The sequence below is a fragment of the Mustela nivalis genome, assembly GCF_964662115.1.
Source record: "Mustela nivalis genome assembly, chromosome: 13".
NCBI lineage: Eukaryota > Metazoa > Chordata > Mammalia > Carnivora > Mustelidae > Mustela > Mustela nivalis.
In genome coordinates this window covers 89,727,830-89,740,648 of record NC_139032.1, presented here as the reverse complement: position 1 = coordinate 89,740,648, position 12,819 = coordinate 89,727,830, and the positions used below count along the sequence as shown (strand labels likewise).

Genomic DNA, 12,819 nt, shown 5'->3' with positions numbered 1-12,819 from the left:
GGGGTTATTTTTGTGAAATAATTCAAAGCTGTCCGTCGCCGCGTTTCCAAATCGGGGCCGGCAGGACTGTGTATTTTAGAGAAATACTCACTAAAATACTGTGTATTTTAGAGAAATACTCATTTTAGTGTCACCTGATTTTAAAAACATGTGGTGATTCTTTTCCTGTCTGTACTGATGTAGTTTGAAAAAGACCAGAAGATGATCGTCTTTTTCTCGAGCTGTGAGCTGGTGGAGTTCCACTACCACCTCTTCTTGCAGACCCTGCCGAGCCGCCTCGGGGCCCCGGCATCCGGGCAGCCGCCATCTGCGTCCACGCGATTAAAATTCCTGCGGCTGCACGGCAACATGAAGCAGGAGGTGAGCAGCGCGCGGGGCCCCGAGAGCGAGGCGGGAGCCGACCCGAGGCCCAGGAGCAGGAGTGTGTCCTCGGGGGTCGGCGCCGCCCTCCCTCTCCGGACCCCACCGGGCTGGGCGGGGATGCGCCTCAGGTGGGCGAGTCGCCGGCCCTGGAAGCAGACCCCACGGCTGGGCGGGCTGGGCAAGGGCGTCCATTGTTCCCGTGTGCTCGTGCTCCAGGAGCTGCGCTCGTGCTCCGGGAGCTGCCCTCTTCCACCTGAGAGAGCTCGCAGGCCTGTCTTGGCCCGAGTCTGCCTCAACCAGCTGTTAAGGCAACAGAGTACCACTAAGTAGCTGGCACCGGGGAAGGGTTTTGCCTTTTTAGTACCCAGTGTGTAATTAGGGCTTGATGTCTTCAAATTAAGAGCATTAATGGAGCTAAATTGTGGATCCCATATGGTACTGCTGAGCGCGACTGCTGTCATTGTCAACAAGATACAGCGCTCTCACTCTTAACACCTTGGTCGGGAGAGGGGCTTCAGGGTCTCCGTTCTGTCTCGGCTCGGAGTGCTGTGTCGCTGGGGAAGAAGAGAGCGGCTCCCGGGTCTCAGGTTCTGGGCCATGAGGCCCTCGTTCCGTTGAGGTGGTCAGCAGAGAGCAGACTGAGGGGGACATGCTGGCGTGGAAGGGGGACAGGCTCCTTCTTGTCCTCGACGGAGGTGACCAAGCGCTCAGACAGGGAGAGCCGACCAGGAGTCAGAGCGAGACTTGACTGGAACCAGCCTGAAAACACGTAGCATTTCTAGAACCGAAGGAGACCTTCAAGTTGAGTCCAGGCCCCTTCTTGTGCTCACTTTTGTTGTGTTAATAATTAAGGATATGGAGCCTCAGAAGGGAGCTTGCTCAAGGTCACTCAAGGACACAGCTTCTTATTTACCACAAGATTGGGTAGAGTTTCCCGAACAGTCCAGCCTTTGTGCATTTTATACACTCTTGGTTTTCAGCTTCAAGGCCCCCAGTCCAGTTGGATTTGTTGATTTCCTAATTTCATGCCATTTACAGTGTTTGTTCCTCATCCTCTCCGTCTTGAATTCCTCCGAGACCCTCTGCAGGCTGGGCGTAAGGATGACAAGGGAACCGGCGCCGGGCCTGGGAGGATCTAGGAATTTGCAGAGGCCGTGCTGGAGCTCTGAGTGAAATTATCTCAGACCGTTTGCCTCACACTCGAAGGGCAATGGCCCGGCATGGCGCTCACGGCTGCGTGCTCTGGTCCTGCCTCTGCCTTTACCGGCTGTGCAGCCTCAGGAGAGCGTGCCACCTCCCTGTGCCCCAATTAGCCCGTCTCAAAGCGAGGTGACACTGGTACTTCACGGGGTCAGTGTGGTGATGCGCCGAGTGAATGCAGAGCACGTGCGTGGTGTAGGACCTGGTCCGTGTGTGCTCTGGGGGTGTGGGTGCCCTTACACTGTTCTCGCTCGTTCCCAAATGGTCAGCCTGCCCCTTGTTGTTCTGTTTATTAAGTGTCTTGCCTCCACGGCCTTCTCCTGAGGTGGGTAGAAGATGGGCGGCAGGACCTCTAGATACCATTTTACTGGCGTTCTCGTCCCACAGTCCCAGTCCCATCTGCCTGGCCGCTGTTCACATGACCTTAGTATGTTCCCACTGGGGTCAGTGTGGTCCTGACCGCATCTGTAAGTGTTTAAGAGAAGTTGCCACTGGAAGACGGTGTTGCCTGATTGCGTGGGGAATGCTCCGGGTTTCGCAGTTTTTTCCTTATCCCAAATCTGAACATGTTACGTCTAGTCCATAGGGCATCTCACGGGCTTTTATGAGCTTTCCTGATTTTTTTCTAATCTTCAGTCTACAATGGGTCCTTTAGACATGATCCTTGCAAAGACGGCAGCACTCTGGGCAGATGCAGCTTCTTCCCCGAGGCCTGGATGCCATTCAGGAGCACAGCCCCCTGGGTCCACGTGCCAGTCCAAACCTCTGCGGTGTACGTGCGCCTGGGACAAGAAGTGACTTCATCTTTCTGTGCCTCGTGCCTTCATCTGGAAATGGGGGTGGTGATAGTTCTGCTCACGGGGTTTTGTGCGGATCAGGCGAAGTTCAGGCCTGCGGAGCACAGGCCACCGTGTAGGATGTGCTAGTGCTCTGTGCGTGCTGATGGCGTTCCCCACTGTGCCCAGGGCCTCCAGTCAGGTGACACGGGAGATGCATGTGAAGGACTGGAGTGAGGGAGACCCCATTCCTGTTCCCGAGCCACCCACATGTTTAGTGCTTTGGTTGTATTCCTTTTCAGTTGCTGATAGACGGACACGGCCAGGTCTGAGCCGTTTGCCGTGCTGTGGCTCGGGCCACATGGGGCGTGCTCTTGGCAGGCCTCTCAAATGGACATGCCCTGTGGTGCGGCAAGACCGCCTTTAGGGTTCCACCCCCAAGGGATTGATGAAACACCTGTACAACAAATTATCTGTGGAGGTGTTGATCCCGGCCCTGGGTGTAACAGCAAACCGTCGGAGACAGCCCAGGTCCGGTCGTGGAGCACTGACTGAGCCGAATGCAGGGGTAGTGGCATGACGGGACTGTCGTGTTGTCTTGGCACGAGAGCACGTTAGTAGGAGAAGTAGCACACTACCGTTCTGGAAGAAGCCACATCTTGGGTCCCATGCCCAGAAGCGGTTGCTGACAGTGGTTGGATGTTTGCTTTGAGTGGGGGAACGATTTGGTTTTCTTCCTCTGACTTGAAATACATAATTTTCTACAGTTAGAATGTATGGTTTTTATAATTTTTAAATTTTCTTTGAAGTTCATTTTTTTAAACATTGCCCTGTAGGAAAGGCGGTTCTTGACGCCTGTGGACCACCTGTAGAAAAACGTGTTTAGAACAGATTCTCAGTTGGGAACCGGGAGTGCAGTTACTTGTGGCCTTGGGCCTTGTCTGCTCCTGGGATCGGCCGTTCCTGAAGGCTGCGCCAGCCCTTGACCTGTGTTCCTGAGATGTGCTGCCCCCAAAGCTCCACTACCTTATCAGAGTCCCAACAAGTCCAGTCCTGGAAGGACAGGGTCTGAGGAGAGGATGCGGACGGTCTACTTCTTCCTCTTTCTCGGCAAAGCCTCTCAGGGCCTACAAACAGATCGAGCAGGATGAAGCCCGGGAGTTATGGGGTCTAAGCCTACAGTGCTGGGTCCAACCTCAGAGTTGTAAGACTGTATTTTTCCTTGTTTATATAGGAAAGAACAGCAGTGTTTCAAGAATTTTCGCATTCCAAGACAGGCGTCCTTCTTTGTACGGTACGTACCCCTCTGCACTCGACCGGGAGGCTGGGCCCCTGCCATTCCTCTCGCCAGGTTGCCCCGCGGCCAGCCGCTCAGGGTGTGGCCGGTCGCCTTGCACTTCTGGCGCGTCACCTGACTGTGCCGCCGCGCATAAGTCTTGCCGATTTGCTCACTAATAGTGGCAGCTGTTGGTCTGAAAATGTGTGAATCTTGGTGATTTCTATCCACCAAAAACGTGTAAATTACAGCTTTCGGGAGTAATTAGAGCTGAGAAAGTCTCTTTGCGACAGAACCCCTCTCCTGCCTCTGCTCGCCTTTTTTAGAAGGAAAATAGATGCGCTTGCACAGACCCTCTCTGCTGCTGCCTCAAACTGTCGTTGGCCCTGCGATTCTCGGGACCGGGTCATTCGGCCTCGGTCATGGCGGGCTTGTGTGGCCGCTGCCTGTGGCACAGAGCTGGCCTCTTGGATGCACCTCTAATGTGCTCTTTTGAGACTGAAAACTCACAGCTTCAGTGTCCCCACCTCTGGGGACTCACTTCCCCATGGTTGTCGCCAGCTCCTGAGGTTCAAGTATCTTCCCTTCTTGTGCCGTCTCGGATGATGCAACTTAACCCCCCACGGGGTGTCTGAGAAGTCCCTGTCTGTGCGGTCCCGAGGTTGCCCTGAAACTGGCTTGTCCTGGGGGCGAGTGCCGGGCAGAACAGACTGTCGGCTCTTGGCTCACCTGTCCAGGCCTTGCTTCTTCGTGCAGTTACTTTTCTTTTCTTTTTTTTTTTTTTTAAGATTTTATTTATTTATTTGACACAGAGAGAGAGAGCGCACACAAGCAGGGGGAAGTGGCAGGCAGAGGGAGAGGGAGAGGGAGAAGCAGGCTCCCTGCTGAGCAGGGAGTCTGACATGGGACTCAATGCCAGGACCCTGGGATTGTGACCTGAGCCGAAGGCTGATGCTTAACCCACCGAGCTACCCAGGCACTTGTGCAATTACATTTTTAGGAACCTCTGCTCTGCCTTCAGTTTTCAAGGCAACGGGCATTGTTTCCTTCCTTAAGGCAGGGTTTACGAGTGAGTGCAGCTTTGCTTCTCCTGTAGGAGGGGGCCACCCGGTCACCCGTTTTATCACAGGGTGCCAGTTCGCACATGAGTGTGGCAAGCGGTGGCTCTGTGAGTCGGTTGTCCCGATCTGGGAATGGTCACTACTGGCACGCCTGCCTCCTGAGGAAGACCGAGTCCGACCAGTGCCCTCCCCTTTGCGAAGCCCATCTGCAAATCAGACGCAGTGTGAGCGCTCTGCCCAAAGGGCAAGTCTGCCGCGAAGATGAGGCCACGGGATCTACCTGCCAAATTCGCCAGCAGTCCTTACCGTGGCCAGTCAGACTTCCTGGGTCCTGACCCCTTCCTGTTTCTTTGGTCTCCACTTCCCCCCTTGCTTCCTGCCCTCAGCCAGGCAGGCTCCTCTAACCACCCCCTGAATGCAGCATCCGTCCTTTTCCTGGCCTTGGGGCCTTTGCACGTGCATTCCCTCTGCCTGGGAAGCCTGCCCTGACTTGGACGAGTCCCTCCTGAGACCCCCCCACTTCAATTTCAGTTTTTGAAGAACGTGAGCTCCGGGAGCGCGCATTTCCCCCGTTAGGCATTCCCACTGAGCCCGCACTTATGGTACTCATCATGCCGGGTCTAAGTGTCCTCTCCCCACGATCGCGAGCCCCTTAGGGACGGACTGTGTCTTGCCTGCGGTCCCTTGTCAGTGTCTGGCCCAGAGCAGGTATGCGCGTATACTCAGTGTTTGTGAGCCGAATGGGTCAATATTGGGGCCCGAGAAACACGGTGTTGAAAACCACCAGCGTCTGCCTGCCTTCTTCTGAAGACGGAGAGAGGCGCCGTTGCGCTGGCTCGTGGGAGTCAGTCCCCGTTTTCATACACATGGTGGACCTGAGGGCTGAATGTTACAGGTTGTCCATATTGAAACAGGAGCAGTAGGAACTTTTGTGGGGGAGTTTAAGACAGGAACAGAATGTTTTATCTTTGACCTTTAAGATGTTGGGTTTGTCCCTGGTGGAAAATTTTCAAGTCTCCTGGTGTTTTTTACAGACATGGGTCAGCTCTGGGTCTCAAAGTGGGCTCTAGGGATATGAGGTCAGTGTTTTGGTTGGTTTTGATTTTGGTCTTTTTAGTAGGTTTATATGGAAGTGAAGGTCATTCTTTTTTAAAGGTAATTCTCAGTGGGGTCAGAAGCCATGATGACTTCCCTTGATTCGTGTGGTTGACATCTGCAGGCAAAGTGAGGCCAGCCAGCCAGGGAGCACCCCTGACTTAGCAGAACACAGCACCCCCACCCCTCTGCCCCCTGCCAGTCCCAGGTGATGCACAGAAAGCCGACTCTCACTTGCCTGCAATCTGATGTCACTAAAGGTTCTTGGTGTGTGCTCGCTCGCTTGCCGAGGAACCTTCCAGTGTGCTGACCTTCCGCCAGCTTTACGTCGTCTTCCTTGTGCAATGAAGATCACCGGAGAACACCCGGGGGTGGGTGGGCTCATTTCCGGTCATCTCTAAGCCCAGACCCGAGTACGTGGTCTCTGGCGAGAGGAGCTCTTCCTTCGTCCTTTCCAAATTCCTGCTGGTTCTGCCATGGTCATTTGCTTCATCCTGAAGCTTCTCGTGCCCGAGAGCTTTAGGCACAGGAGACCCACTGCAGTAGATCGTGGCGAGGATGCTGTCACTCTGTGTCCTTTTAAGCAGCCTGTTGCTTGCCAGGCCCTCTGCATGCTCTCCAGGAGCCTCCGTAGTGTTAATGAGGAGCGGGGGCCACGGCAGGACGGGGCAGATGGAGAACGGGCTTCTTGGGGTAGAGCGGACTCGTGCTGTCCGCTGTGGCGGGGCAGGGGCGCTTCCCTCCTCCTCATACCGTACCTTTTGCCATTTTGATTTATCATCCCAAGATACATATATATATAGATATATTTAGATATATAATATCTATATAATATATAGATATGTATAGATATATTTTTAATTTATTTGACTTAGGCACAGCGAGAGAGGGAACACATGCAGGGGGAGTGGAAGAGGGAGAAGCAGGCTTCCCTCTGAGCAGGGAGCCCAATGCGGGGTTCTGTCCCAGCACCCCGGGATCATGACCCGAGCCGAAGGCAGACACTTAATGACTGAGCCGCCCAGGCGCCCCCCATCCCAAGATGTTTTAACGAGCTCAGAAGACTGGCTCTCGTGTATGAGGAGTTGGGAACTGTGCAGAAACCGCCCAAAAACTCCCAGTGTTGCTCGTTTCGACTTGAGAATCCCTCCCCCGATCCATTTTCCTCCCTGCTGACTTTTCTCTTACTAGGAGCCATTAAGAATGTGTGTGTGCATGTTTTCTGTCATCTTAATTATGAACAGTCTTAAAGTAAGGACCTTCCTCATTCTATGTGGCCTTTCAGGACCTAGTGTGTGGCTTTGTGTCCCGCGGGTTCTCGGTGACTGTGTGAGGCCTTGCGGGTGTGAAGCGTAGGCAGAAGCGAGTGGGCAGTGGGGGCAGGACAGACCGGTCTGTGAAAGGGCGCCCCTGACGCGTTCCAGTGTCAGCTTGCGTTCTCCGGAGAAGTAGATCTAAGAAGCCGTGTTGAGAGGGAGTAGGGATTAGCAGGAAGGAGCCGTTTGAAAGTTCCGAGCCCACTTTCCTAAATGGAATTAAGAAATCAAAGGAATCTGATGGGAGATACTGGGTTACCTACAGAATATTTCCTCCTGCTTCTGGCGAAGAGCTCACCCTGAGCCAAAGGAGGGGACAGTGGGTTTCATCCCCATTGTCATGTGGATGAGTCGGTAAAGGGAAGTGGCACGGAGTGACTGGAAGGTGATATTCCTGCGCCGCATCCGGCCGGCAGTCCGGCCCTGGGCTTTCTGTCCTACACTCGGCTCTCCCTGGTCGTCCGCGGAAGACAGGAGCGCGGTCGCCTTTCTCTCAGCCTGGAGGGGCCCCCCAGCTCCCCTCGCGCTGCGGGTCGCTTCTCCGTGGGCCTCCACCTCGGCTGTCCATCAGCACGTGCTTTCTTTCGGAAGACACCTGAGCCGCCTGTGCTGCTTTCCTCCACCTTCTCCTTTTTTTTTTTTCCTTGTCTTGAAGCCCACTGTTGTGTCTGTGCGGTTCCTAATCTCCCTTCCTCCTGGGGAGTTTCCACTGTGCCAGGACGCTGGGAGACAAAGGACACTGGGCGGTGAGGCCGTGAGAGTCACAGGAATGTCACTTTGCCACCAACAATAAATGTAGACTTTCTTGGTTTTCTCTGGAGCCTGCATTTGAGGTAAAGTTGATCTTTTCCACTTTATTTCATTCGTGTTAATGGCAAGATCATTTGGAGATGGTTGGCTGTTTACTCAGTTACGCTAACTCGTGTTGCCAGTTTTTTGGCGGCTCCAGCCAAGATCTCTCGCCTCTGACAGCTTCTGCACTCTCTCCTTCCTCCTCTGATTACGCAGCCCAATCTGTCACCCGGACAACGGGGGCCTGTACCCCGCTGATGGCTTTCCACACACGGCAATAATGACTTTTGGCAGGCCGGGAAGGCGGCAGAGGCGAATTTGCTGCGTCCCTTGCTCAGAGAGCCGGCAGGCCCCCTCTCCCTGTTAGTAAAAGCACTTTGTGAGGTTCTTGGGTAAATAAATGAGTCATTTTAATCCAACTGACAGGCTGGCACCTGAGCAAGCTGCCTTCCATCTGTAGTCCTCGGCCTCGTGGAGGCAGCCGATTGTCAAGCCCCGGGCCTTCAAGGCCTCACCGTTGAGTGTCTTTCAGAACTGACTTTAGCAATTCTTTTGCCCTAATTAGCTCCAAGGAATACAGTTGGGCTGGGTCTGAGGTTCTAAGAGCGCAGAACACCGAAGCCTTTGCTGAGTCTCGGGCAGGTCAGTTTCCTGTCGATCCGGTGCCGCCGGCCGGCGGCGTTCCAGACAGTGGAGCAGACCCTGGCTTCTTTGTTGTCCTCTGCCCAGGTCGCGTGGTGGGGGCGAGGAGAGCCCACCACTGCCCATTTGCCACCGTGCCGATTCCCGCCCTGTCGTGGGAGGAAATGCTTGGATTTGGAATTCTCAGTGCCCTTGACACGAGCAGGCCCGTTCGGTCTTCACAGCAGCCTCATGCCATGAGATTACCAGGGGGAGTCTTAGAGCCGGCGTGTAGGTGGGTAACCGGACGGTCAGGGAGCTGCGTTGACTTGCCCGGATGGTGTGGCTGTACCGGGATGGTGGAGTCCCGCTCTCTGTGTTCTGGACCGTGGAGGTTATCCCTTTGCCCCACTCTCTGTGGCAACCTGGCTGAGAATAGGAAGGAGGACTTGCAGAAGTGCCGGGTGATACCTGAGCTAGGGTGGCTGTCCGTGAGGGTCCCCACCCTGAGACCAGAAGTGGTGGGAGATAGGCAGATGCTGTCTCGGCCAGCACCCCCACCACCACCCCGCGCCGGACCAGCCAAGCGGGAAATGGAACCGCGAACGGCCCCGAGAAGGCTGCTGGCCTCCTTCCCCACCGTTTCAGCGGGTTTGTGCTCAGTGAGCGCCACGGACGTCATATGCTGTCTCAGAGTTTCATCTGTGTTTCTTGGTTGAATTTACTAAACCGATGAGCATTAAATTTTTCACAAAGCCTGTCTGTAAAGCTTAGACAGCCCATTGTCTACACGCATCTCCCACGGCAGAGCACTTAAATAAAATAAATCACTTCTTAACAAGAGCTTAGCAGATGTAAGAACCCGTCAGGTTTTCTAAAGACATCAGCTGTGGTTAGTGTAGAAGACAGTGCCTGCTCCCCTTTAAGACAGAGAACTCTCTAGATTGTGTTCTCAAAGACTTCAGCTCTGGAACATCAGCCTCCTCAGGGCAGTGGGAGCCGCTCTCAGGGCGGTGGGAGCTGTCTGAAAACACTTCATGGCTGGTTGATGCACTTCGTACATTAAACTCCCACTTAACACTGAATAAATGCAGCCCAGCCACCATTCAGAGGAACCCCGCCAGCTTGGGCGTAGTTGGAGCAAAGGCAGTCCAGTCCCGACCTGCCCTGCGCAGTCCCCCCACACCGGTGGCTTAGATGACGGTGGCCAGTGTCCTTGGCTTCTGCCCCCGGCACTGGGCAGCTCAGCACAAGGCTGTCTCGGCGAGCTGCAGGGACTTTGCTCCGGGTTATTGTTCTCCAGGAAAGCTCTCTGCATGCCAAGGGGGGAGGAAGGCAAGCTGTGCTTTATCGCAAAGTGCCGGCTAGTAGATGGAAGAAGGAGAGGCACCTGGGTGGCTCAGTGGGTTGGGCGACTGCCTTCGGCTCAGGTCATGATCCCGGAGTCCCCGGATGGAGCCCCGCATCTGGCTCCCTGCTCAGGGGGGAAGCTGCTTCTCCCTCTAGCCCTCCCCTGCTCCATGCTCACTCGCTCTCATGCTCTCTCTCTCTCAAATAAAATCTTTTAAAAATAAATAAATAGATAGATAAACAAATAAGTGGAAGAAGGGAATGACAGACTTCAGAAGTGACCCGTTTGCTGCCACCAGGGCAGTCGCTGATGTGGACAGGCAGCGGCAGTAGACACCGAAGCCTCTGGGCAAACAGTTTTGGGAAGCAGTCTCCAAGTTTTACTCCCTAGCTTACTGATCATTGCAAAGGAGAGAGGTCCCTTCACATGGGTGCCACTTCCTTGGGGGGCCACGCACAAGTCCCCCCAGTGCCAGACAGGCTGCCCTCGGCCTCTCCTGGCAGCCAGTCCTGGGAAGCACACCCACGGGAAAGCTTCACCGGGATCTTACCACGAGGACACAGTTAGACACAGATTCTGGGACGTCCTTTAGGACACCTGGACTCCTTCAAAAGTGCGTTGTCAAAAAACCACATAACTAAATAATAAGGGCAGGGAAATCATTCTAGATTATGGAAGTGTCGAGGTGAGAGGTGGCGCTAATAAAAGCAGAATGTGTGATCTGTGAGCCAGTTCCTGAGTTGGGCAAGAAAAACAACTACAAAAATCAATCTTAGGTGCCTTTGGAGAAATTTGAATATGAGGTGATTGTTAGGAAATAATGTTATTTGGGGCACTTGGGTGGCTCAGTCGGTTAAGCGTCTGCATTCAGGTCAGATCTTGATCCCAGGGTCCTGGAATTGAGCCCCGCATCAGGGTCCCTGCTCAGTGAGGAGCCTGCTTCTCCCTCTCCCTCTGCCTGCTGCTCCCCCTGCTTGTGTGCATGTGCTCTCTATCGCTCTCCCTGTCAAATAAATAAGATCTTTTAAAAAAAAAGTTTAATATTTAATTTCTTAGGTATGATGCTGGTATTGTGCTTGTGAGGAAGAATGTCCTTTTACTTAGGAGGTAACATGCTAAAGTAGTTAGGGATAAAACATCAGTGGTATTTGCAACTTCCTTTCGAAGGGCTCAGAAGAGTATGTGTGAAGAAAGAGAAGGTGGATGCGCACAGACTAGGGGTTGCTGGATGTGGATAAAGGATTCGTGGGAGCTCACTGTACTATTCTTCCAACTTTGGGGTTTAAATTTTTCTAGATAAAAACTTGGGAGGAAATAATGGGCAAATAGTACAGGAAAACACAAAGAGAACCGTGAAAACCACCCCAGTCCTTCTACCCGGAGCCAGCCGCAGGGGGTAGTTCCGGTGAACCTCCTTCCAGCCGTGGGCTCCCCGGCCATCTCTCCGTTCCTCTCTCCGTGTATCCGCCGACGCTTCTCATGTCTTGTTTTCTGGTACCCTCCTCTTTGTTTCTTTGGATTATTTTTCTGGAAGAAACCAGGCTGTCCCTGCTTTAAAATACTCCACGTTCCAGATTTGACTTCTTGTTGGGCCAACGTCCTCCTGCCTCCCCCACACCTCCTGTGGACTAGGAGTTGGGACTCTGTACCTGGTTAGATCTGCTCTGGTTTTTGGCAAGAATACACCCCAGGCCGCACGCGTCCTTCCCGCGGCACCACAGCCCGTTGCCTCTCCAGTGATGTCCACACATTCACGCCATTTCTCCATCAAAACTACCAAGTCCTTTTAAGGATGTGCGGCTTCCGCCCTTGTCTGCCGCCCCCAGTCCTGTCCCCTGCAAGTAACGTTCTCTGAGCTTTTGGCTTTTCTCCTCCGTTACTATTTTTCAAAGTGTGAGCAGATACATTTGTATTTCCTTCATTTCTCACACAAAGGCCTGCTCTGCACCCCAGAACGGATGGTAGATTCTCCGTGTCCGTACGCTGGCACCCCTCTCCCATCTCAGCCGTGGGACACGCTGCTGCAGGGGCTCCGTGGGACGGTCTTTCAGTCCGCCCGTCTCTGGCCAGACGCTGGGACTTTTCCACACCTGCAGTTACAGATTTTGCCAAAATGAGTAGCATTGTGTATGCAGTATGCTGTATTTTTGCCAGTGTCTTTGGGATGGATTTCTAGAAGTGAGATTGCACCTGGGTCAGAGGGCCAGTGCATCTGTAGTTTCGCTGGGTCCTGCCGGACTTCCCACGGGAGGGTTTTAGACGATTTTGCGTTCCCACCAAGAGCTAATGAGGGGTGCAGCATCTTTTTCGATGAAAGAATAGCACAATATGGCCTTGGAAAAGTGAAGTGGACCTGGATTTGAGGGCTGCCTCTGCTTCTTAGTTGTGTGTCTCTGGACAGATTGCCTCGTCTTTCCAAACCTTGGTTTCCCGTCCATCAGGTGGGAGGGGTCGTCTTGCTGCAGAGTCATTGGGAAGAGCCCTTGAGGTAAACAGTGAAGCTCTCGCGGTGCCAGTGCGCAGTCGGTGCTCAGGACGTGCCGACTGCAGATAACCGTGTTAGGACTGTCGTGCTTGGATGTGAATGCCCTGCATCAGCTTGTCCCTAACCACCGGCAGATACCCGTTCTCCAGTCCCTGCCACAAAGGTCAGGCAGACGCTCGAGAGCAGAGAGCCTGTGCTCCTTGAGTGGGACGTTACTTGGTCTCTGCTGCTCTTTGAGGCTGAGAAGTCCCCAGTAAGACTTTGCAATTCCCCCCCACAAGGGAATACTTTGGGGTGACCTTCCACACGTCTCAAAGCCATGTTGTTGTCCGGCGTTGCCAGTCGGTAAGGGGCCGGGGAAAGAACCCACGAAGGCATAGATTGTAGAGCAAATGGGAAAATAATAATACATGCTAGAAGTTTCCAGAGTTCTTACATGACACAACTGATCGTGACTTCAGTTCTCGGGCTAATCGTTTATGT

General features: G+C 53.7%; 1 protein-coding gene across 3 annotated transcripts in view; it reads left to right on the top strand.

Annotated features, from left to right (window-relative positions):
* Positions 1 to 12,819, top strand: part of DDX31 (DEAD-box helicase 31) — a 71,571-nt gene that overhangs the window by 21,611 nt on the left and 37,141 nt on the right. For all 3 annotated transcript variants that reach the window (XM_082696099.1, XM_082696100.1, XM_082696098.1), the window contains exons 13-14: positions 184 to 360; positions 3,574 to 3,633. In XM_082696099.1, coding sequence (XP_082552225.1) covers positions 184 to 360; positions 3,574 to 3,633 — 237 coding nt within the window. The remainder of the gene's footprint in view (positions 1 to 183; positions 361 to 3,573; positions 3,634 to 12,819) is intronic.